The sequence below is a fragment of the Protomyctophum bolini genome (assembly GCF_963924005.1).
Source record: "Protomyctophum bolini genome assembly, chromosome: 23".
Lineage (NCBI taxonomy): Eukaryota > Metazoa > Chordata > Actinopteri > Myctophiformes > Myctophidae > Protomyctophum > Protomyctophum bolini.
This window is the reverse complement of record NC_137884.1, coordinates 17,714,138-17,739,874: the sequence shown is the minus strand read 5'-3', so window position 1 is coordinate 17,739,874 and position 25,737 is coordinate 17,714,138. Positions and strand designations below refer to the sequence as shown.

The following is a 25,737-nucleotide window of genomic DNA, read 5'->3' as shown; positions in this document are numbered from 1 at the left end:
ATGCAAAATTAGGTTATACTATATATCTGATTGACATTTATACCACTTAAGTCCAGATAGGGTAAATATGCCGATCACAGATGGGGTAAATGCTGATTACCGATCAGAGTGAATATCGGCCGAATATCACCGCCAATTATCGGAGCATCTCTACGAGAAAGCATGCTAGCCCGCCCTTGTCACACTCGTATTGTTCCTTAACCACATGGCACATCTACCGTTTGCCACCGTCCACATTCCCTTCCTGTTGAACAGCGTCGCCCTCTTCTACAATTTCGGCAAATCCTGGAAATCGGACCCTGGCATCATCAAAGCCTCCGAGGAGCAGAAGAAAAAGGTAACGACACCAAGCAGTGTTGTTTTTGGCAGCAAATTTAGATTTTAGTTTTAGTCATAGTCTCTTGAATAGTTTTAATTTAGTTTTAGTCACATTTTTGTCACCTGGAATGTTTTAGTGTTAGTCTAGTTTTAGTCGACTGAATATCATAAGATTTTAGTCGACTAAATCTACAGTTGATTTTGTCGACTAAAATGTATTTTGGCGGGCCTTGATGCCGTCTTTAATGACTTTTACACTTTACACTTTTACACTTGCTGAAAATAGCTGATCTACAACCTCTTGCTTGTAGAAAATGACTTATACTGGATCTCTTGTCCACTAGTCCCTCCCTAACCTTTTAGTCTAGTTTTTATTTGTTGACGAAATTGTCAATATATTTAGTCTTAGTACTAGTCATCATAGCTTAGTTTTGCTTTAGTTTTCGTCAGTGGAAAAAGGTAGTCGACGGACATTTTTCGTCTTAGTTTTAGTCGACAAAAGCAACACTGGACACAAGACAGACGCACACCAAGCATGCTTGTCGTTGTCCGGTCTCTTGAAAAGAGGAATTGGCCTGAAGGTATTTCCATGTGTCGTTTGGTGCATTAGTGAGTCCTGCTGATGTCCTCCTTGGCCCGCAGCCCACAGGCATCCACAGTGGCCGCGCCACTCTGTCCCTCATTAGCGCACTCTGTATAATAGAGGCTCTGGTTCATACATAGCGAGGCCTAGGTTAGGGGACCCCATTGTGTGATTGATGAGCGAGCTAAATTTAGCCCCCTTCGTTAGCGCCCCCAGTGTGACACTAAAATCTGTCTCTGGACCGCCGCCGATCTGCCGCCGAGGGCCCCCTGAGGCTCGGGCAAAACTCTCACTGTGTTATGGAGGAGTCGGTGTTGTTTTTATCGACTAAAACTAAGACGAAAAATGTTCGTCGACTACCTTCACTGACGAAAACTAAATGAAAACTAAGCTATGATGACTAAGACTAAATGTATTGACAATTTCGTCGACCGATAAAAACTAGGCTAAAATGTTAGGAAGGGACTAGTGGACAAGAGATCCAGTATAATTCATTTTACACTTGGTTGCATGCTGAAAATAGCAGATCTACAAGCTCACAACGTGTCGCAGCGTGGCACGCTGTAGATCTGCTATTTTCCATCATTACGACGGCATCAATTTTAGCCGACTAAAGAGACATAAAAGACATTCAGGTGACTAAAACGTGACTAAAACTAAATTAAAACTATTCAAGAGACTATGACTAAAACCATGCCAAAAACAACACTGCTCTTTTCCCTCTGGACAGCAATGTGCCCTTAAAAAAACCGTTTTTTGTTTTGTTTAGTTTTTTTGTACAGTGTATGTTTAGTTTTTTTGTACAGTGTATGTTTAGTTTTTTTGTACAGTGTATGTTTTGTTTTTTTGTACAATATGTGGACCATGGTGACCATTAATCAATTCTTGATCAAAAAAAAGCTTCTGATATATTATTTAGGCCCCAAAATCTATAAATCTCACACTATTAAGGCAACCGGCCGGATCCACGCACTGCACAATGTGCCCTTTTTTCACTTGAGCACCTGCCCCTCTAAATGTGCACAGTGATTGCTGAGCCAGAAAATCAGTACCTCAAAAATATTTTCTTTATTTATTTCTGTGCCAAAAAGACTAGGATTTGTAGTCTATTTTGGCCGATGCTCTGTCAGTTCTCTCACATCTTGTTATTTCCCCCCCCCCCCCCCCCAGACTATTGTGGAGCTAGCAGAGACGGGCAGCCTGGATCTGAGCATATTCTGCAGTACATGCTTGGTAAGAAGTTCCTTTGCTTCCTTTTTTTTGGTTATCAAATGTTTTTATTAAAGACAATAAAATCACAATAAGACACGTTATCATAAATGACTAAAGAAAACAAAACAAACACATGTAAAAAACACAACAGCAAAAGCAAGAAACACAAAAACAAACAATCCCACCCACCCCTCCCCCCGAGACCAAAGATGCCACAAAATGTTAGTACTCTTACTACTTGTGCAATGGGAACAAAAAATAAATAAATGATGATAATAATAATGACTAAATCATGCCCGTAACCAAATCTGCAATACCAGACCAAATCTCAACGTTTTCCTCTTTTGCACCATGCAATCTTGCTGTAGACATTTCTAGATAAATGATGTCTAGATAGGTCAAAGCCCATTGGCGAAATGACAATGTATGAGGCGGTTTCCAGTGCGAAGCAACCATCTTCTTTGCGGCCGTTAGTTCCTTTGCTTCCTGAAGTAGCTCCTTTGGTAGCCTAGGCATTCTATAATTTTTACCTTTTTAAGTATTTAAAATATTGAATTGTTTGCAAAGCATTCCAGGAATGAACAGTGATGAACCCAATGATTCCTAAATTAATGTTACATGCATGTGTACGTTTTGCTTCTTCATAGATACGGAAGCCCATCAGGTCCAAACACTGTGCCGTGTGCAACCGTTGCATCGCCAAGTTTGACCACCACTGTCCATGGGTGGGGAACTGTGTCGGTACGTAACAACAACAGTCCAGTGACAAACACACTAACAATCATCCACTGGTCATTTCTGTTAACGGATTTAAAAATCTGCATTTTTATGAGTACAAATTTCCAGTTTAAGAAGCAGCGCATGGTCTATTGTACGTTGAAAGAAGCCTCTCTCTTGTGAACTCATTAACTGACACAAGAACAGGAGGTTGTAGCAGTTACCTGTTTATCTGTCCACTGTTTGAGCCTTCAGACAGACAGACAGACAGACAGACACACAGACAGACACACAGACAGCTAGGCATACCAAAGGCCAACGTGTGTCTAGACATGGACACATTGTCTGAAATGGACCAGGCAGCTAAGCGGGGAACAATGGGGAAAGGAAGGGGGTTGGGGGGTCCTTAGTGATTCTGGAATGCCAGGTGGGCAGGATGGCTCTTTTAGTGAGGAAGCAGTGTAGACAAACGGCAAACATTCCCACTGAAGATCATCTTGTGTTTGGTGACCGAGTGGGAATCATTCTTCTCAAGCCCCCTGAGTAAGCTCTCCAGTACCAGACCATGTTGGTTTGTTCTCCTGCTTTGATAGAGCAAAGAGCAAAACATAATCCATTTTGGAACGTGTCAGTCATAGATATTAAAAATATATTTGTGATTGGCCGCTGCAGTTCTTTGGAGCGATGTGTGTTGGGGCGGAACAATTTACACTGGGAGAGGAAGTACCCTGGAAGTGTGGAAGGCACGTTACATCACGTTGCCGCTCAAGTGATTACTGGCCAATCACAGCGCATCTTTTCCGGGACTTACAGACCCGAACATGCGCTCTGTGACGCACGCTCGTGCTTCCGCGGGGCTTCGCAAGGATTCTCGGGAAAGTTTTACCTTTTGAGTACTGCTAGCCCCTCCCACGTCTGGCTTTTCATGATGTCGTGTGGCAGCCAAGTCTATGGACATTTAATGTTTTCTTAAGCAGCCCCTTTTCTTAGGCAGAACCCCCACCTGTGATTTCATGTGGCAGCCACAGCCCCTCACTTCACACAAGTGTGATCGTTTTTTTTCTTCTGTTTGTGTGTTTTGTCCACAGGAAGTGGGAACCACCGGTACTTCATGGGATATTTGTTCTTCCTACTGTGTATGATCTGCTGGATGATGTACGGATGCATCGCCTGTGAGTGGAAATCCCTTTATCCCTTTTAGTGTCGTAAACTACCATTAATCCCTTTTAGTGTCGTAAACTACCATTAATCCCTTTTAGTGTCGTAAACTACCATTAATCCCTTTAAGTGTCGTAAACTACCATTAATCCCTTTTAGTGTCGTAAACTACCATTAATCCCTTTTAGTGTCGTAAACTACCATTAATCCCTTTTAGTGTCGTAAACTACCATTAATCCCTTTTAGTGTCGTAAACTACCATTAATCCTTTTTAGTATCGTAAACTACGATTAATCCTTTTTAGTATCGTAAACTACCATTAATCCTTTTTACTATCGTAAACTACCACTACTCATGCTAGATCGCTCTTTTAGTATTTTAAATTACCATTAATCATGCATGCTACATCGCCAGGTCTCCTGTGCAAGTCTGGAATATTCGAAATACAGTATTGTGCCGAATATGAGACGACTCTGATTATAAAACGAGATTTGTGGAAAAAGAACATTGCATGTCAAATAGTCTAGTCATAGATTATAATACGACCCCGTTTTTTTTCAATTTTTTTCCCATTTTCCATTGGAGGAAAAAAACGTAGTCTTGTATTCAGCACAATACGGTATTTGCAAATGTTTTCTTTCATCAATAGCCTTGAAAGAAAAGTGAAGGAAATTGTATATTTTAGGAAAGTCTACTATCTTTGAATGAGACCTAGTAAGTGATTAGTTTGCTCTCGTATGTATTAATTCACAGCAGATAGAGTGCATCTTGAGTAATGCGGAACTGCATTACTCTACCTGTCTTCATCTTTTTAATTCTCATCTTTTCCCCCTCCCTTCTTTCCTCTTTCTCTGTCCCTCTCTTTATGTCTCCTCCCTTCCTCTCCTCTCCAGACTGGAGGATCCACTGTTCCACCAGTTACGCCAAGGATGGCTTCTGGCTGTACCTGACCCAGATCGCGTCCTGCTCCCCCTGGATGTTCTGGATGTTCCTCAACAGCGTCTTCCACTTCATGTGGGTGGCCGTCCTCATCATGTGCCAGCTGTACCAGGTCTGTAGTCGCTCTCAACTCACACCCTCATCCGTCCCACCTACAGATACTTTCTTTATAGCAGCCAACGGATTGAAAATGAAGCGTCGCGTTCGATCTCGTTGAAGTAAAAAGAGTAATTGCAGAGAAAAAGTTGACTCGCACCTCAAAAGCTGAGCCTGACGAGGCCAGATCCTGTCAAAATTCTATCTGAATTCTATGGCTCACCTTAAAAAGAATGTATAGCCTGTAATTTTTCTAAACAAGTTTCCATAACTGACACAGACGGTAGCAACAGCCTTTTTGTGTCCTCATTAAATATTATATTGTGTAGGGTTGATTATTCGTCAAGAACAGGAGTCGTTCTACCTTTTATTTATTTATGATAACAACTTGAGCCCTTGGAATATGTGAGAAACAAAGAGGGATGCACGGAATATGGAATGCACTTCTCTACTGTCGCATGTACAGTATCGATACCATTATATATTATATGAGCTGTATGATCGCTCTATACAGTAAAATATTGTAGGGAAGGTTTTGAAAATTAATCTATAAAAATGTACAAGAGCCCTGAAGCCGGCCCCAACTTTCTCCTGAACCAAAGCATTTTTATTTATTTTTTATCCCACGATTTTTGTAACCCATTTTTCACCCCTGTGTCAATTATCTAATGTGATCCTGGGCTCTACACAGTACACACCCTCCGCCAACCTAGTCCCCATATATATGGGGGACATGGGGAGAGCAACGGACTTGAACTCATGCTTCCTTCATGCCTGAGTGTCCAAGTTGCTCCTTTACACCTGCAAATGCATTTTCGATCCATTTTTGCATAAAGATTATCACCCTTCTGTCGATCTGTGGTTAAAGCACCTAAAGCCAAGGTCTTGTCCACTCTAAACGGCCGACGGGCGACCATAGCGTCCTATCACTGATTTGTCCTCCCTGAGTTATTTCGCTCTTCTGCCCTTTGACCTTTGACAGATCGCTGGTCTGGGAATCACCACCAATGAGAGGATGAACGCCAGGCGCTACAAGCACTTTAAAGTCACAGCCACGTCCATCGAAAGCCCCTTCAAGTAAGTACGCCATGTTTATTCAACCATAATGCGACCGCCACGCACCACTTGAGCCCTCTATGTCAGTGATTCCCAAAGTGGGGTCCTCGAGGGAGTTCCAGGGGGTACCCAGCTAAATGATAGTTTTGTACACTCTCAGAGTTAAATTAACATTGATTTTACAATATCAATTGGGGGCCCCAGAGATAGAAATGGGGGTGCTTGAAATGAAAATGGTTGAGAATCACTGCTAGAGCCGTAAAAATCTTCTCTTAATGGCATGTATTTTTGCTTAATGCTTAAATGTTTCGGCAGTTCATCTAAGCCAGTCAAAGGGGTCCCTTTGTCTGCAGCAGTGGTTTTCGACCGGTGGTCCAGGCTATTGTGTCCATTTGGTTTCATTTTACGCTCTCAAGAGTTCAATTATGTATTGTTAAACATCTGGCATTACTTCATTTACAAGACGTCTACGCGATTGGAGAACGTAGAAGAGTTGTTATTTTGATCAACGTTGGCCTGTTGTCTCTCCTAATGGTACCAACATCAATACAGCATGGACATTGTGGACAAAATCTTATCCACCGGTAACAAATCATATTCTTTAGTGTTGAGGTCTGAGAGGCTAAATGTCATCAAATGGTGGTCAGTGGTACAGCTGCTGAATAAATAATGGACCTTGATAAGGAAAAGGGGTTTGAAAACCACAGTTTTCTCCGACAAATAAATGCAGTCACAAACATGTCTCTCTCTCTCTCTCTCTCTCTCTCTCTCTCTCTCTCTCTCTCTCTCTCTCTCTCTCTCTCCTGTCCACAGCCACGGGTGCATACGGAATCTCATAGACTTCTTTGAAATCCGCTGCTGTGGTCTGATCCGCCCCGTGGCGACGGACTGGACCTCGCAGTACACAATAGAGTACGAGCAGACGTCTGGCTCGGGATACCAGCTGGTCTAGAGAGAGAGAGAGAGAGAGAGGAGGACCAGGACGGTGGAGCAAAAGGGAGCCGAGTGGAGTCCAGACAGGAGGGGGAGGAAGAAGAAGCAGGGGAAGAGAAGAAGAAGGCCTCCCTCCCTCCCTCCCTCCCACCCACCAAACCCAACACCCCCGCCCTGCCCCCCCCCCCCCCCTGTGTCCCGCCCTCCCTCCCTGCCTGCCTGACTGCCGTTCATATCGGAGCGATGCTGTTCTCGGGAGCGCTTGCTTTGTTTGGACCACCATCTTCTCTCCTCACCGATCAAATAAGACTGAGAACTCAGCTGGGACTAGCATGCTGTTAGGGGACAACACCACACACACACACACACACACACATCCAGTACCGCCACCCTATTATACTACTACTACTACTATCACTGCTATACCACACCACCAGTTATTTGGTTTATAATTACTGTCCACCTGATGCCCCCCGACCCCTACCCTGGGGTCGGGGGGCACCCATCCTACCTGTAGGGGCTGGGCACCACCCTACCCCCCCTGTAGGGGCTGGGCACCACCCTACCCCCCCTGTCGGGGCTGGGCACCACCCTACCCCCCCTGTCGGGGCTGGGCACCACCCTACCCCCCCCTGTAGGGGCTGGGCACCACCCTACCCCCCCTGTAGGGGCTGGGCACCACCCTACCCCCCCCTGTAGGGGCTGGGCACCACCCTTCCTTTCCCCCCTTGGCTCTTCTCCGGTTGCCCATTGGACAGTGCAGCACTGCCAGACACGCATGGGGGAAGAGGGGGGAACGGGAACGAGGAGACATTTTAGTCCGAAAAGAGAAAAAAAAGGGATCTTTTTATTTGTTCGTTGTACTGGAACGGGCCACTCTGTGAAGAGAGCAGCGTGATCAAACGGCAGTATCGTTCATTCCCCCCCACCCCGCGGTTCTTTTTTTTTTTTTTTTACTTTTCAGTTTAACCATAATCATGTTTACGGCGTCACTGGCGCTGCAAATCTGTTTTATTTTTGGAGTAGTGGTGGAAAGTGCAGTTCCTGTTTATATTGTGATGGTTGGGGAGATGAAGGAGGTTTTTCTTTTCTTGTTTTCCCTTTTACAGCGCGTTCCTCAAGTAATATTTAGGTAAGGGAACGGCTTTTTAAGGTCTTGATTTTGCACCGTGAACATTCATTTTTGAGTGGGTAGCCCCCCCCCCCCCCCCCTCTCTCTCTTTCTCAAACACCTGTTGAGGATTTTGCCAACATTGTTGAACTTGTGAAGAGTTGACCTAGCAAGGTGGCTTACTTGGATGACACAGAAAAAGATAGGATATCCTACAGAAAATGTGATACAAGTATATTTATTTTAAAGCTATTTATAGATTAAATGCGTATGTCCTAGTACCATCTTGTTTTTTACATTTTATGCCATTTTAAGCAAGTGGCTTTTTTTTGACCGAGAAACTAATTCAAAGCAATTCTTCTAGCCGTTCGACATGGTGCCCTAAGAAGTTTTACAGGAAAACCTATTATTATGCAGGTACAGTACATATATTTATTAATATAAACGTTTAGGCTGTAAGAGTAGATGTTTAGGAGAACAATCGAGGAGGAGGAGCGACGAGGAAGGAAAGATCATTTCGTTTGTGACTTTATTATTTGAAATGATGTCTTTGAGTTTACAAGAACGGTTCATTCCATGTGTATTCTTTTAAGACTTCTAAAGTCTTATTTCTCTTTTTCACTTTATGTCCACGTGTTACTTTTTTTTTGTCCACCTACAATATTGCACTGATCACCTTTTTTTGTTTTCTCTCTTTTTTTTGTTTTCGCTCTTTTTTTTGTTTGCCGTTTGCTGAAGGGAGGTCAACTCAACGTCGCTTCGGTTTAACTCTTTTCATGTTGTTTACGGAGAGAGGAGGGGCCAATCAGACATACTGTGTGTGTATATATAGACGCACACACACACAGACCCTCCCCTTCCTCTGAGCTCTCATCACTTTATTTCTGGATCCCCCGTCACATTGACTGTACAGAACAGTGACTGTACACCCCGTCACATTGACTGTACAGAACAGTGACTGTACACCCCCGTCACATTGACTGTACAGAACAGTGACTGTACACCCCCGTCACATTGACTGTACAGAACAGTGACTGTACACCCCCGTCACATTGACTGTACAGAACAGTGACTGTACACCCCCGTCACATTGACTGTACAGTGCAGTGTACCCCCCCCCCCCCCCCCGTCACATTGACTGTACAGTCTACTGTACACAGCAGCAGCAACCAGACAGACAGACAGACTGAAGTGTAAAGAATGTGCATCTTGTACATAACTGATCTAGCCTTTTGTTTTTCTGTGAGTTTGTTTTTTTGTTAGTTGAAGCTGCTCCTGGAAAAGTTTTTTTTCTTTCTTTCTTTCTTTATTCATTCAACCAAAAGGAAAGAAGGAAAAATAAAAACCCTGATTATAATCCAAGTGTATGACTGTAGCTTTTAGTGATGTCCGACACTGCTGTCTATAGGCGTTTTAACCCCCCCGCCCCGCCCCCAGACTCGCGAGACAACTCCACTGCATGTGTAACGCTTGGACACTGGGCTGTCGCCATATTCGTTGATCCAACCAGTCGCCATCCAAGCTGCCCAGGTGATAGCCCAGCAAGCCACGTGTCTGTATATAGTGAATGTTCAGTATTTGCAAGTACTTTTCTCTGTTCTGTTCATGTCGTTTTTTTTGTTTGGGTTTATTTTTTTTCATCCAGTGTGTGTTATGTTGAGGCCTCTTTTGTGGCCAGCAGGGCGGCGCCAGGCCCTCCTGTGGCAAGTGTAATATATTTGAATGTTCCATGCTGGTGAATTCTGGTCATATTGAAGGTTTTCTTTTTTTTTTTTTTTTTTCTATGTCACATTGCTGGGTTTGTTTTACCACTGGATGTACAAATTGTAAAGCAAAGACACTAGAGAACTAAATGGACAGCAGCACCGATTATTTGTTTTTGTTTTGTTTTTCTAAAAAAAAAAAAAAAAAAAAATGAAACGTGTTCATGCAATAGTTTTAAGGATAGCATTCAAGAGATGGCGGTATATATTATACAATGGTCTCCCCAAAGGTGTTTGGGGTCTCGTGTTTGCATCATCAGAAGGGGACAGTGTCTCATTTCACACACAATCCCCCCCCACCCCCACCCGGTATATCATTGATGTCACCATGCCAACCCACAGAACATCCCATAATATGCCTGATTTATTCTTGGTTTGTGCGGCGGCATCTCGCACCAGGAAATGGCAGATCCACAAGCAAGCCATGCACGTTGTCGCAGTGCGAACGCAAGCGTTGTCAGCTTGTAGATCTGTTTTCTGTGTGAGACATGATTATGCGTTCCACGAATCTTAACGCCATTTTCAGAGTACACATCACTAGTACTTCCAGACAGCAATCTAGGTCAGTGGTTCCCAAAGTGGGTTTCGGGGACCCCCAGGGGTCCTTGAGGGAGTTCCAGGGGGTCCCAACCAAATGATAGTTTGTAACTGAATGGGCCCTTATGGGTCTGTAACTCTGAGTGTACAAATGACTCTTAAATTAACATTGATTTTACAATACAAATTGGGGTGTCAGAGATAGAAATGCCATTAAATGGGAGTCCGTAGCCTATTGCATATCAAACTGGGGGGTCCTTGAAATTAAACTGGTTACCTGAGAATCACTGCTGGAGCCGTAAACATCTTCTCTTATGGGGGTCCCCATGGCATCTCTTTAAATGGGGGTCCGCGGGCTAATTAGTGTCAATTTGGCGGTCCTTTAAAATGGAAAGGAGAGTGCCGAAACGTTGGTAAAACCTTTTTTTGGCATCGGGACTACCGAGTTGTGCGACCTCCTTTCCATTTTAAAGTTTATCTCCCTACCCTCTTTGTTTCATTTGGGGGTCCTTGATGTGAACGTTTGGTTACCACTGGTCCAGGTCCCCCCCCCCACCATGTGAAAAGCACATGCTCATCTCCAGTGCCTCTCCGTCTTCTTCAGGACATCACTGTATCTCTGCTTCAGATGTAAACATATTGGGCATGGATCCATTTTAATGGCTTTAATAATAAAAATACAGTCAAATGTGAAAAATGGCGCTTCGTGCACTTGTGATTTCTTCCCCCCCACCCCTGCCCCCGGACATCTGTCTGTAGGAAGAAGACATTGTTCAGTGTGTCTTTATTTTTTTATTTCTATATTGCATAGTAGTAGAATACGTAAACTCCAGTTTGTGGGAAAGATAAAAATCAAAAGGTCATAATTCACTTTTTACTCTGAAATGGACAGTGATGTACAATATGTTTGTCTTCATGTGTACCCCGTTGTTTAGCAGAGCAGAGGTTTCCGAGCCCCTGCTCCCTGGCCGACGTAGCCTATTGGTTTGTGGAGGAGCAGAGGTTTTCATTGGGCGTGTACCAGAGCCCCTGATCCCATTGGTTAGCGGAGGAGCAGAGGTTTTCATTGGGCGTGGACCAGAGCCCCTGCTCCCTGGCCGTAACCGAATCCTTTCGGTCCGAAGTTCTTGGCGTAACATGCTGTTGAAGAGAGAGAGAGGAGGGAAAAGACATGACTTAAGTTATTCGTTGGACGGTCATTTAATACGTTTATAGTAAGATGTTTGTCTATTTTTACCAAATATTCACCCATTATGACATAGGAACGCTAGGGTTCAATAGGAACGCTAGGGTTCATTTGCCTGCTTTATACTTTGTCATACCACAACTGAACTGTGTCTTCATTTCAGAATGATCTAGGGTTTGTTTTATCTGCTTGGGATGTGCGTCGGTTGTATCAGACGATGACAATCATAGTATATTATGTATAAAGTCGTCGTCTATGCTCTATGTCATTGATAATTTATCTTAATTCTCCTCATTTCGATGAACCCCCACCCTCCTTATGAATGAAAACGCCAGGATGAATTGGCAAATCGTTGCAAGGTAGGATGAACACAACATCTGTTTTATGCACGTTTTAATCGAGGAAAATCATGAATAAAGTCAAATGGAGTCAAGATGTGTTGACGTTGACGGTGAGGACAGTAAACCATCTGACCACCAGAGTCCTGGATGAATACAGAGCACACTCTGTTTGGACTTGGAGCTGAGCTGCAACATTCCTGCTAGTCATCACTGCAAGGATTCATTTGAAAACTCAGGAACCACTTCTCTTGTGTGTGTGTGTGTGTGTGTTTTCTGTTTAGCCAAAACATATCCAGCCTTGTCATGCTGATGAGAAAAGGGTGGTCATTGTGGAGAGTGGATTACAGCTGTTGAGGTCAGCTGATTGTTCCCCATCCTGTTTGAAACTGGCATGATAAATGGCACTGTTGGGGAGGCGAGCCTGACGAGTCGGGCCGGCCTCTGCCAGCCAAACCCACACAACGCACCATTTGAGGAAACACTACACTGGGGACAGCCCGGGAGTGTTATTGTGTGTAAATGCTTGTGATTTTCTGTGGTGTTCTTGCTATACAAAGCACTACACAAAGTTCATCCAGTTTGTCTCTCTGCTGATATAATCACATAATCTTGGGCTGTGTGGTGGCCACTGGTGGGGTCCTTTATTGTGTTGTACGTGTCATGTCAGGTTGGAATGATGTCAAGCAGTACATAATAGTCACACACATCCATAAACCACTAAAGGCAGGTGCTGGACAAATGAAGAAAAAAGTAAAAGTAAGTCCACACACTGTAGGAAGAAATTCCCCTTTAACTACATTGGATTCTGTTGTGCACAGATATATTCATAGTTGTAGTTGAGAGTTCACCTTTTCAGTCCGTACACAGATGGGTGGGGCTGATTGGTGTTAGTGATAGCCTGTTCAAAGCTGATCCGCTGCAGCTGCTGAGGTTTACTCAAAGGAAATGCTATCCTTCTGTGTGTAAGGATGAGTAAGCCTTCCCTTAGTAGTGGGAACATGAGACCACAAGTTGTGGACAACTAATGTGAAAGGGGAAATTGTCCAGACATTTTCCCCCTTTCCTTTTCATTGTGGAGTACTTAGGGAACCCGCTCTACCAAAATAATTAACTCTTGAGTCTTTTAACAAGTTTAACAAGTTTGCTTGTTATTGCCTGGGTTGGTCCAGTGATCCCATCACATCGCAGCAAGGCGGACCCATGCTAACTAACAGACTGCGGCCTACAGGATTCATGGTAGGGAAAAGCACCTGTTTTCCTCCACATGCTGACCGGTTGACTAAACAAGGTTCACTGGTGGTTTCTGTTTATACCTAAAGATAAGCGTCTTAATTGTATTAGTTTAATTGATAATGCCTGTGACAATCGGTACATAAAACAGTTGTGAACAGACTTGCCTTTGGCATGCTACTGTAGCTAATAGAATTATCTGCTCTGTGTCTCTCTGCCTTCCCATGGTATGCAAAGCACTCTTCAAACAGACTGAGTGTGTGATAGGAAAATATAGTAGCCTTTATCACGTACCGGTGTGAAAGTGTTATTTTACGTGGGCTATAGCAAGAGCAGCTCTGAACATTAAATACCTGACATCGGTTGGAGGGGTTTCACAACCTTACCTTTGCAGTAGATCTCGCCATCTTTCTCCGTCTGGGTGGTGGACTCCAGACTCTTCCCACATTTGGCACAGCGGAAGCAGTTCTTATGCCAAGGCTGTGGAGGAGAATTAATTAATGGTGTGTGTGGTCATCATGGACTGAATGGGACGCTGAGGTCAGGCTGTGACATCATGGGGCTCCACTGAATGGGATGCTGAGGTCAGGTTGTGACAGGCTACGATGGGAGTGTAGTTGATATGTGGTGTCTGACTGTTGTCATTGTCTCAGGGCCTGCCACTGTGCGAGTTATTTCTGAATTACACAGTGTGTGCGTGTCTGTCTGTCTGTCTGTCGCAACAGTCCAGCAGCCCAGCAGGATCACAACACAAGGTATTTCGCAAGCCAGCACTCTTACGACAGAATGTATGAAATGGTTTGAGTCACAGGATTCCTGAGCTGTCACTAGACTGTGTATAGTATAAACATCTGCTTGCAATCCAGACAGAGCCAAGCTGCTCCATGTGAACTTATTCCCCTGGGGCTCTGTCTAGTTTTACTCATATTCTAGTTTAGTTATTCTAGTTGATTTTGTCAACTAAAAATGCGTTTTGGTGGCATCGTAATTCCTGATTTCACTCTGAAAATAGATTTGTGAGCTTGTAGATCGGCTATTGTCAGAGTGCAACGAATCATAAATTGACTTGTCTTTCAGTTCTACTGGATCTCTTCTCCACTAGGCCCTCCTAACATTTTAGTCTAGTTTTTATTTGTTGACAAAATTGTCACGATAGTTAGTTTTTTATTTCAGTTTTTATTTCGTTTTCATCAGTGAAAAAGTCAACGAACGAATGTTCGTCATAGTTTTACTCAACAAAATCAACACTGGTCTACATTCTGCTGTACACAAACACACATTGTGAAGGGTGGCCGGATGGCACGGACTGTCCCCTGTGACACACACTAACTCTCACTCACCTTGCCAGCCCCAACAATCTTCTCCGCTGCATAAACCGAATCCCCACACCGGCCACATTTCTCTGAACCCCCAAACTTTTGAGCAAATTTGGATGGGTTGGGGTTGGTGGTGGGTTTGTGACTGTGTGTTCTGAATGGGAGACAAGAAATGCAATTAGCTTAAAACTCAGCACAATAAGAGAGCACCTTCTCTATAATATCAAAGCACCAGCCTAATTTAAGTTGTAGTCCTATCAAAAACAGGTCTCAGCGGTTCATTTCCGACGGCGGTTTCATCTGTACTCAAACACTCAGTGATACAGAAAGTCACGTGAATTGCAAGTGCACGATTCTTCTTGGATTTTAAAGCCTATTTCATAACAGGAGAGATATGTTATTTTTTTGGTTCTTTGATGTATTAGCAGCACACATCTCTGTCTTTCCACTGTATCCAATCTCTCTCCTCTCTCTGAGGAGAGGAGAGATTTGTACAAAGTTAAGAGGCCTGGGGCCCTGGGGCTGTGTTTAACGAAGGGGAACCGCCTGTTCCAGCGGCCCCTAAATGAAGGCCTTTGTGCTGGGGACAGTTCTAGGGAGAGGGAGAGAGAGAAGGTTCAACAGGCCAACTCAGGAGCCTGCCTATTACATAATGGTGCCATTCATAATAATAATCACCTGACATCCAGTGCCAGGCTCTGACTGCAGCATAAACAAGAGAGAGAGTGAGTGTGTGCGTGCGTGTGTTCATTTGTGTGCATGTGTAATAATAGTGCATGTGTACAAGCGTGGTTCCTGCCCCACTGCCATGATAGAACGTATGTGACAGCCTCTGTCCCTGATTGATTGTGTATAATATGAAAGCCTAATCGGGGGACATGGTGCCCTGTTCTGTTCCCAGGCCTGTTAGAGCAGCTTAGATCAGTAAGAACTAAGGAGTCTAATGCACTACTGCACTAACATAATGACTCTGCTTTGAAGTATCCCACAATACTTTCTTTCCTGGATTTGTGTGCCTTGTGTCCACTGTAGACTAACTGGGAACTAGTCATTATTGGTACCCAAAAGTACATGGAAATTAAGAAGTGAGAATTACAGTAACTACATTGTGAACCCAGGTCTGCAGGGAACTGTTTGAACAACCCTATACTGCTATATTCCTGCGACACTACCTATCCTACTAACTATGCTACCACATACTTTATTCTAAAGGTCACACACAGTAAGCTATTCAGACCGGAATGATATTTGACCAATCACGACACCGTGTTCACAAACCTTTTTTGAGTTTCCATTTCTGTAAGAAGCATTAAGTTACCTGTAGGCTTCGACCAATTTGATTTACAGCCGGATTTCTTTACGCGACTACAAAGGCGTAATGGAAGTGGAGTAAAGCCTTTATTTTCTTTGCATTTTCAGCGCTTCTGATTATTTAGCATTTGAAAATTGTGTGAGCCCACCGTCTGTCTCAAGAGACTACTTTACTTGGGATCCTGAAAATAATGTTTTGTTTAAACGAAACAATTTCCCTTACAGCATCTTGTAAATGAACACAAAGGATTGTAACTTGACTCACTCCTCTGGTTTGATCCCCAGCCTCTCTCCTCTGTCCATGTTGAGTGTGCCCGCTCCCTGTCCGTAGCCGTAGCCCTTGGGACCGTACTTCTTCCCATAGCAGGACTTGCAGTATATCTCCTGGTCATGCATGGCCACGGTCGTACTGTCCAGCCCCTTCCTGCACACCACTACAGAGACAGAAATGTTTTTACATATTGTGATTGTTGAAAGACATTCATCTGTTGTTTGAGAACACCTGTTCTCGTTCCAAGATTAGATGATGGTTGGCTTTTGACCAAAATGATTGTTTCACCGTTAAAAACGTTATTTTCGCATCTGAGCGGGAGTTTTCTTTTTCCTTTATGATTTCTGGTTCCAGCTGTTGCTTCAGGGGAATGGCACTCTGTACTGACTCATCAGCGTACTGTGGCCTTGACTGTGCTTCTAGTACCCAAGGACCACTTCACCACTTTTCAACCTATCTTCATATAATTGGTCCTCACTAATAATCATGATAAAATGGCACAATTATTTTACAAAAATGTCTAGATTTTTATTATCGTGAGAACGATGGCTTCCATTTTCGTATTGCAACTTTCCGGGACTAGAAAGCCTGCAATTTCTATTAGCTTGGATTCCCCATCGATGATGTCACTGGTGGACAGGTTTCTGAACTGGTGCCATTTTATCATGATTATTAGTGAGGACCTACAGTAGTATATGAAAATAGGTTGAAAAGTGGTGAAGTGGTCCTTTTACTGATTTTCGTCAAACGTCACCATTGTGTTAACCACATTAGCCTGGGTGCATGGCATGCACTGTGATGTGTAAGTATTTATTAACAGTCTGCAGAATGCGTACATTTCACATGAAAGCACAACTCAATACAAGTCATGTTCGGTTAACGGATAAAAGGGGAAAGTTGGAGATGGTCAAACACAGAGAACGGATGAAGTGCAAGGCAGGAACCACAGCACCGGGTCTCTAAGGTCGTTCATTATCTCCTCAGTGGGAGCTCTGGAACAATGCAGCTTTTGTAAAGGGAAGCAAAGAAAAATAAACACTTCTATTGTGGTCCAGTTGGATTTGGCCTGCAGGGAAAGCATGAGTCGCCTGCCTTCTGCAGTGTGAAGCAGGGCTGGAACATCTTCAGTTCACTGACATTTGGAGGAGGGTCGAGAGCAGTCCAGTGAACACACACACACACACACACACACACACACACACACACACACAGTGGGCTCTGAGGAGCCATTGACCAAGTGAGATGTCAGTGAGGAAACAGTCAATGTGAGCTCTGTTTCTGGAGTCCACGAGTTGTACAGGCAGGGGTCGCATTGAGTTCAGCTATGATCTCTGCTGCGTGCTTCTTCTCCGTGCATGGTTGGTTTGGTTTTGAACATCTTGAACAAATGTAATGTTTAGTCCTGTTCTCTGCAGAGAAAGTGTCTCGTCAGTCACAGCCAAATGCATCTTAAGACCAGCGACGTTGTGTGCTCAGGCCTAGAGCCCGGCCGGTGGCCGGTGGCACATTTGGTGGTCCAATGCTAATTTCGTAGAGTCCTAGAGTAGACCATTACAGATATTTTGACCGATACTGTATTACAGTGTGTCAAAAAGGTGCCAAATGTTCTAATCAACTTAGATTTGATGAGCAAAAATTGATGATGGTTTTTATTTACAAAACATGGCCATATGTTTTTGGAAGAAAGGTTGGAGCATAACCCATTCTGGACGGGAACCCCTTTTGGTGTTTAGCTATTGAAAAATAGCAAATCTACAAGCTCATAGCGCGCCACCAAGTGGCACGCTACGAGCTTGTAGGTCTGCTATTTTTGAAAAATCGTGAAAATGTGGCACAAATCTTTGAATATATATTCTTTCAGAAGACTTTTTATTTATTTCGACGTCAGGCCTAAATGGGATAAAAACAATACAGAACAGTACAGTACTCACTGCAGAGGAAACAGTATTTATACAGTACAGTACTCACTGCAGAGGAAAACAGCATTTAAACAGAACAGTACTCACTGCAGAGGAAACAGCATTTATGGAAGCTCTCCCCGTCACATTGTACCTCCTCAGCGTGGTACACCGTCCCTCGGCAGGCCGTGCACTTGTTGCCTCCGCCCCAGTTTGGCATTGTGTCTGCTGTCAAGAGGAGAAACACATGTCACTAATGTAGGACACTCATCGTGTTGTGGTTTTCTTCTGCTTTGTGGCGAGATGTTTTTTTTTTTTTTTATCTCACCCAGTGTACTTTATCACACCTCCATTGTGCATTTTATCGCTTTGCAAATAACTCTACAAAATGCAAACAGCCAGCCAGGGAGAGGCATAATCCTTCCGTTTGACTTGACAGATATTATGACACACCCTTGTTGGTATAACAAGAAAGTCACGAGAGGAAAAGCTATCCACTGAACGACAGGACGCACCACACTCAACAGACGTAGTAAAATCACACCCGTTTGAAGTAAGTGGTGTAGCACTCAGAATTTTGACCATCTCAGTGGCCTTGTAGTTAGAGTGTCCGCCCTGAGACTGAGAGGTTGGGGGTTCGATCCCTGGCCAGGTCATACCAAAGACTCTGAAAAATAGGACCCAGTTCCTCTCTGCTTTGCACTGGCCCAAAGTGAAGTCCCTGCGACATACTAGCGTCATGTCCAGGGCCCGGCCTGGGAGTACTTGTACATCATGTCCAGGGAGTGTGCTTGTACATCAAACGCTACACGCTACAGAAACGGGAGATGGGCTCCTGTCCTATGGGCCTCATATGGCTCGGCAAGGTTTACTTACTCAGGATTTTGCTGTTGCAGACTTCGAAACAACTACAGGCAAATAGCAGGCTTTGAAACAACGACAGGCAAATAGACTTTGGAATGGTTTGGTGGAACAAAGTAAAGGCCTACCATTTATATCACAGCTATGTCTGCTCTGTGCTCTCTCATTTGACAGACTCTGAATGTGAGTTTCTGCAACATGCACTAAAGTGTGAGTGAATCCTGTAACTATCTCCTTGTAAATTGTATACATGTATTGTACTGTGTAAGTCCTGTTTTCTGTGTAATAGTGTCTCCTTGTATAAATGTACTGTACTGTTTTGGTATAGTCCTGTTTTCGGTGTAATAGTATCTCCTTGTAGACATGTATTGTACTGAGTCCTGTGGTTCGGTGTTATTTTTTCTCTCACTGAAGTATACACCCCGTACCGGGCACTAGAGTGTTTCTAATCCTGCTTTACTGATTACCCGCTGAGGAGGAGGATGTCCCAGAAAAACCTCAAACCTGTCCTTAAAAACAATAGGACTTAATGTCCATGGGAATGGTCTGGGGCAACACCATGCCTTTGAGCATTGTTCTTATGGCCCTGTGGCCGCAGGATATAGATCTAAAGCTTCAACAACAAAAAAAGTAAGTCGGTAAACACCATTGTGAGACCGCATGGAATTTGCCTGACGCATGCAGTCACTTTTCTGTCTCACACATACACTAGTCTGTAGTAACTGTTTGTAATTACAGACTCGGGGCCCATTTAGAATCTGTTGGGAGACTCAAGCTGAGCTTTTCAAAGTGACAAATAATAAAATGCCATAAGAAGCAGCATGCAGAGCTCCTTGTGGTCATGGTGTCCCTGTTTGGCAACCAGCATGTCATGATGTCACCCCACCCCCCCCCCCCATTGGAAAAATCTAGTTTTCATTAAGCAGAGAACCACAGAAGGGTACAGCTCATTAATTTTGTGCGCCACTGTACGCTCATCCTCCTAGTTATATTACAGAGCTTGTGACAAGCTCAAACACGACGAGAGGAGATCAAAGGAAGACTAAAATTGCCCCTGGGTTCTCATCGGGCCACAGCTTTCTGAGGGCCGTTAGGCTCCGGTGCATGACCCCTATAGAACAGGGGTTGAAATGTCTTGGTCCCTGTGATTGTGGTTCTCAATATGGGGTCCTTGAGGGAGTTCCAGGGGTTCCCCTATTGATAGTTTAACTATGATTGAGAATGTTTAACAGTTTGTAGAATGGGTACAGTTCAACGAAAGTCCAGGTCAATACAAAATCTGCTAAGAAGATAAAACCAGAAAAAGCACTAAGACTTGTTTACAAATGGGCCTGAGATTCTGAGTGTGCAAATGAATGATACAAGAAATGTATTGCCATAATGTACAGTGTTTACACTACACACTATGTATATTGTTTATTTGGCTTTCCACTGTGCACACCTAAAAGACAAAAGTAAAGAAATTGAACCAAATGGAGCCTTATGACCCATTTGAACAAGTGAAATTAACAAAGTATTATGTTTTACTAGAAATAGACCACACACCGAATAACACACTGAACTTGTATCTCTCTGCCTAACTGAAGCATGAGTGACGAGGCAGGACAACTTAATTAATAGGCTACATGGGGGGAAACGCCTCACGTTGTTTAACTTTATGACAAACGGGTGTGAAGTGGTGGTGAGCGAGTGTACGAGGTAAGGACACATTTTAATCATGTTTATGGTCAGTGTGATGCAGCATCAGACCTACGGCCTGTACGCCACTATTTGACCAGTAAGTTCTGTATATGTGTTACAATATGATCGACTTTATACAAAATATATTGTTGACTGAGAAAATAGGCTTAAATAAATCGCGTTGGAAATGTAATAAATATACCTTTCTTATATCGCGGAGGTTTTCCAAGATAAGTATATAAATTCCAGAGGATCCAGACGTCAATTTGGTGAAGGTGAAGAAAAGTTTTGGATTAAATGCAGTCTGTAGTTTAGTTGCTCAAAGCGTCCAGAGCAGCAGAGCAGGATCAGTGCAGTGAGACAGACTCAGTACCGTTTACTGTCTGCGACGGACTGAGTCATGATATCACATTTTTACACACAGGGAGGGAGGGAGGGAGTGGTTCAACACAATGGGCGTGATCTAAAGAATAATGGTGACAATGGCAGATCTACAAGCTCACAGTGGGTTGCATCTGAGACGCGCTGTGAGCTTGTAGATCGCTGTTTTCGGTGCGCGATAGACGACGCGGTCGCATGAACCAGTGTGATGTGACCCAGAGTCCAGACTACTGAGAGACCAATATTGGAAAATGGTCACAGGACAAATTGAGAGACTGAATGAACTGAAGGACTAGTTGTTGCAGTGGAAAGTGTATTTGGATGGCTGGTGCAAGGATCGAGAAGTCACCACGCTAAATATCATAAGTTGTGGACATTGAAGTGTGATGCACAATCAGCGTCGGAGAGGAACAGGCAGGCAGTGCCTGCCTGTTCCTCTCCGACGCTGATAGTGTGCCTGCCAGGCACTGTCAGATCAGTTACGCAACTTTTGGGAAATCGATATGAAAGATCCACATGAAAGAAATATCTTTCGTGCATATCCACGGCTTACAAAGCTTGGCTGGAAAAAATGGCAGATTTGCAAGTTCAGTGTCTTGAATGAGATGTGCGCTGTGAGTTTGCATAATTATATATATCTGCTATTTCCCAGCATAGGACCGTTGCACAATGAAGTATAAACTTCACTGTGCTGTGTGTGAGAGACGCAACTTGGCCTGTTGTAGCGCCACCATGAGGCTGATTTGAAAACTGTCAAGTGGCATGTGCCAGTTTTCAAATCAGCCTCATGGTGGCTCTGTTTATTCTGTTTATTTGTTTTTATTAATGAACTGAAATTTGGCTCATTAATTTCCCCCTTATTTTACCGTTATTTTTTTAAAGGTGTGACAATAAAGTCTATTATGAAAAGAATAAATCAGTTAAATCCATTAAAGATTGTCCATCTACTTCTGTTTCAACAGTTGTATTTTCAATTAAGATGCATTTGTGATTATAATTATTTTATTATTATTAATAAAATGCTTTTTATATTTTAATATGCCCCCCACACCAACACACAAACAAAAGAAAACAAGAAAACACCATAGACATCCATTGAGATATGCATAAAATTGATTATTAGTTATTACACTAGTATGTCTGCATGGGACATACAAAAGCAGGCATGGCCAATTTTATGGCCAAATGAATGGTTGGAACGGATTCAACACCCCCCAAAAAAAAACTATTTACACAAATCACAAGCTGATATTGGCCAATTTTAAAATGTCCTGCTGTTAGCCTAGGGTACCCCAACTTTGATTGGCTCCCACAAAGTTAACCAATGGAGTTGGCTTGGAACATTTTTTTTCTGTGATAGTATAGACACCTTTATGAACACATCTGTGAAGAGAGTGTTAAGCATATTTTTTCCAGATTTGCCATAACTTAAGCTAATTTTCCCTTATCATTATTATTTGAGACTAGAATAAGCATGATGTAACTGTCTTGTCATAAATCATAATATAGCCTAGTCTTTCTTGTCTTGTCTGCATTTTAAATTATCTGTATATCTGGTGTATTAAGCCAAGAGTGCATTTCAGTCCATTCAGTTCATGTGTCTGTACCATATAGACCGTAAAAGGAATGGGGAGTCTGACTACACTGAATCATTATAATCATATGATGTTGGAAATACAGTGAGTTGTCCCAATGTCATGCTACAATACAGTGAGTTGTCTCAATGTCATGCTACAATACAGTGAGTTGTCTCAATGTCATGCTACAATACAGTGAGTTGTCTCAATGTTATGCTACAATACAGTGAGTTGTCTCAATGTCATGCTACAATACAGTGAGTTGTCTCAATGTCATATTTCTTGAGTTGATATAGTGGTATATTTTGTTAATGGAGCCCGCTTGGCTATAATGTACAAACGGGTAGAAATGCATTAAGTGCTTCCTTAAAGTGAAAAATAGTAGGAATTCATGTGCAGACTTGGAGGCACCGCTTTTGAAATGGACACAGCTGCTTTATTAAAGCTGTGTTAACCATCACTTTTCTCTTGTAATTTCAGCACTTTGTCAGATAGTTTTGCAGCAACTCCAGGTCATGCCCCAGTAAAGGAATTCACACACTACCTCAGTGATTATGTACTGGTCTTGCCCCATCCATCTTCAACCACTTATCCGTAGTCGTGTCGTGGGGGCAACAGCTCCACCAGAGTGTACTCCGAGTCTCTCTTGTGTGACTGAACTTCTCACCCTATCTCTAAGAGAGATGTCGGCCGCTTGTATTCGCGACCTTATTCTTTCGGTCATGCCCCAGTAAAGGAATTCACACAACCTCAGTGATTACGTACTAAAGATAATTAACTTAAAGGCTGCTGGTAGCCTAGTATGAACTTCTCAGACTAATATTTCTCTGTAGTAAACACACAGTGTGTTTTAATGTACGTCATCATCAACCACTCCCTTGCTTAATTACACCAATAACTCACCACTCCTGTGATACAAATCTCTTGGTTAAAGGAAGTGACGAAATTGCACAGTCATCCAAACCCAGATGTCCTCCCCACTGAGGTCATCATGCTTGATACTAGCCAGACACATTCTTTCTGACACTTTCTGTCATCTTTTTTTTCTCCCTTTTTCCTACGTTATCTTAGGAAGAGAAGCAGTAATGGTATTTGAGGCCACGGTTAGCTCAAAACATCATTATTCATTTCCAGGGCCTGCAGGGTTCAGACACTTTTCAGGTGCTTAAAGTATCAACGTTAATCTCTCCCGAGCCCTGCTTGTCCTTTAATCGCAGGTAAAATGATAGATGGGGGAACAGTTGAAATGTGCCACGTGACCCAGATTGTGCTTCAGGCTCTGTCAGTTTGTGAGGGACCAAGTTTCCACAGAGAACAGCAGCTGGGCTTTGCAGTTATTCTCTGTGGTGAGTCTGAGGAAAGAAGAATGTGGAAGTGTAAGAAATACGTGACTTTAGATAATTATCCATAATAAATGGAACTTGTGGTCAGTGTGTTCTTTGCCATTCTCTCATGTTGGGCTTTGTGAACCTGTATATCTGTATCTGGCAGCTGATACAGGAGGTTAAGACATTTGATATTGAAGAAAAATAACACAAAAAGCTATTGAACTTTCGGTTGGAGGCATAAGTTAGTTATAAAATGCTGAATGATGGTTCCTTTCTCTCTGTATCCTATTTATAAAGTTCTCATCTCCTGCCCAAATACAGTTCCAAAGGTTAGAATATCTGCTGGGAGCACAATACGTAACTATTGAAAACAAGCTGGGTCAGGCCTGGACTTGTCTTTCATTAACTCAATTGTACTTCTGAGGACATTGGAAGTGAAGTGTTATAGTTGAGAGTGCTGGGAGTGCATTCAATATTGTCTGACTGGTTTGTAGTTTCTTAATGAAGAAACCAGAAAGGAAGTGCTTAGAAATTAAATGAATAGCCATAAACGCCACCCTATTACTCGTGAAACCATAAACACCGGCTATTACACATTAAATCATAAACACCACATTAAATCATAAACACCACCCTATTACACATTAAATCATAAGCACCACCCTATTACACATTAAATCAACCTTTTATAAAATGCAAGCACTTGAGTACCGTAGTACAAAGCCCCGGAGTGGCCATGGGAATTAAAATATGGACTGCAAGAACCTTTTTTCTGAAGATCACCCAACTTCACATGGTGCAGAAAACTAGTGTTGCTCTGTGCTGACCTCTACAGGTTGAAACATCCAACTAGGGTGCTGTCCACAGCCCACACACAGCGTAGTACCTGTTGTTCCTCAGTTGTCAGTTTTGATTGATTGATTGAAGTATTTATTAACAGTTTTCAGAGTTACAGTACATTTCAATACAAAAACTGTCAACTGTGAGTGGACGACACCATAAAGTGTTACACTTGTTTACAAGAGGGTCCACCATTTTCAATTCATCATAACATTTAGAGACGTACAAATATACACTTCTATATAGCCAAAAACAGGAAATCATCATAGATGAGGTAAAAAGGGGGAAAAATATATACAGTGAGGGGAAATAGGGCTGAATTGCAGCCATCCGTAGGTGCCATTTGTCAAGGGATTTGCATGTATTAATGACTGTTGGTAGGGCGTTCCGCATTTTGGTGGCATAGGAGCAAAATTAATTTAGTCCCTTGTTTGTGCCAAATCTGGGTTGCACATGGTTTGTTGAGCTCCCTCTGGTGTTGTGGGTGTGGACTTTGTTGACATTAAGGAAGTATTTAGACGGGTACATGGGTATCTTGGTGGTGTAGCGAATCTTGTGGACCAGACCCATTGCAAGATGCTGTACTGTCGTCAACCCTAAGCCATTCGAAATTTCCAGCCTGTCAAAATGGGCAGGGGTGAGGTGGCTTCAGGGAGTGGGCTGGTGTTATATAGGGTGTGAGCTCCACACTATTCAAAATCAGGACATAAAATGCTGAAATAGAGCATTGTATAATGTTAGCCACATCACTTTGTCATTGGATTAGCATTACATGTAGCCCAAATATTAATTCATTTGAAGTTGGGTAAAAGCATAACCAATGCACAACTAGCTTATTAGGCTATAACAACAGGTTCTTGCAGTTGATGACTGCACACAATTCTCGCAGTATAATTGTGTGACCCAGTGGCTTTGCTTAGTGGTTACACTAGTAACTGTTTGAGTGTTAAGCAGGGCTTTGCTGAGGAAAAGTAATTGTGCTCAGTGAATCTACCCTGAGTATAGAAATATTTTGGTTTATAGGCCTACGTCAGTGACTGTGGAGCATGTTAGACATTATTAAATGCCCACAGACACCAGCTGAATGACGTTGA

General features: G+C 43.0%; 2 protein-coding genes across 2 annotated transcripts in view; one reads left to right on the top strand and one right to left on the bottom strand.

Annotated features, from left to right (window-relative positions):
• The window catches only part of zdhhc17 (zDHHC palmitoyltransferase 17), a 40,256-nt gene extending 29,162 nt beyond the window's left edge, over positions 1-11,094 (top strand). The window contains 7 exon segments of the mRNA XM_080757936.1: positions 215-337; positions 2,072-2,134; positions 2,761-2,854; positions 3,919-4,002; positions 4,882-5,039; positions 6,006-6,100; positions 6,893-11,094. Coding sequence (XP_080614062.1) covers positions 215-337; positions 2,072-2,134; positions 2,761-2,854; positions 3,919-4,002; positions 4,882-5,039; positions 6,006-6,100; positions 6,893-7,031 — 756 coding nt within the window. The 3' untranslated portion in view covers positions 7,032-11,094.
• Positions 11,095-11,192: 98 nt separating this feature from the next.
• csrp2 (cysteine and glycine-rich protein 2) lies at positions 11,193-20,899 on the bottom strand. The gene is made up of 6 exons (XM_080756923.1): positions 20,720-20,899; positions 18,085-18,204; positions 16,073-16,241; positions 14,521-14,650; positions 13,567-13,660; positions 11,193-11,563 (listed from the first exon to the last, which is right to left on the bottom strand). The coding sequence occupies exons 2-6, from the start codon at positions 18,194-18,196 to the stop codon at positions 11,487-11,489; spliced, it is 582 nt and encodes a 193-aa protein (XP_080613049.1). The 5' UTR covers positions 18,197-18,204; positions 20,720-20,899; the 3' UTR covers positions 11,193-11,486.
• Positions 20,900-25,737: the final 4,838 nt, after the last annotated feature.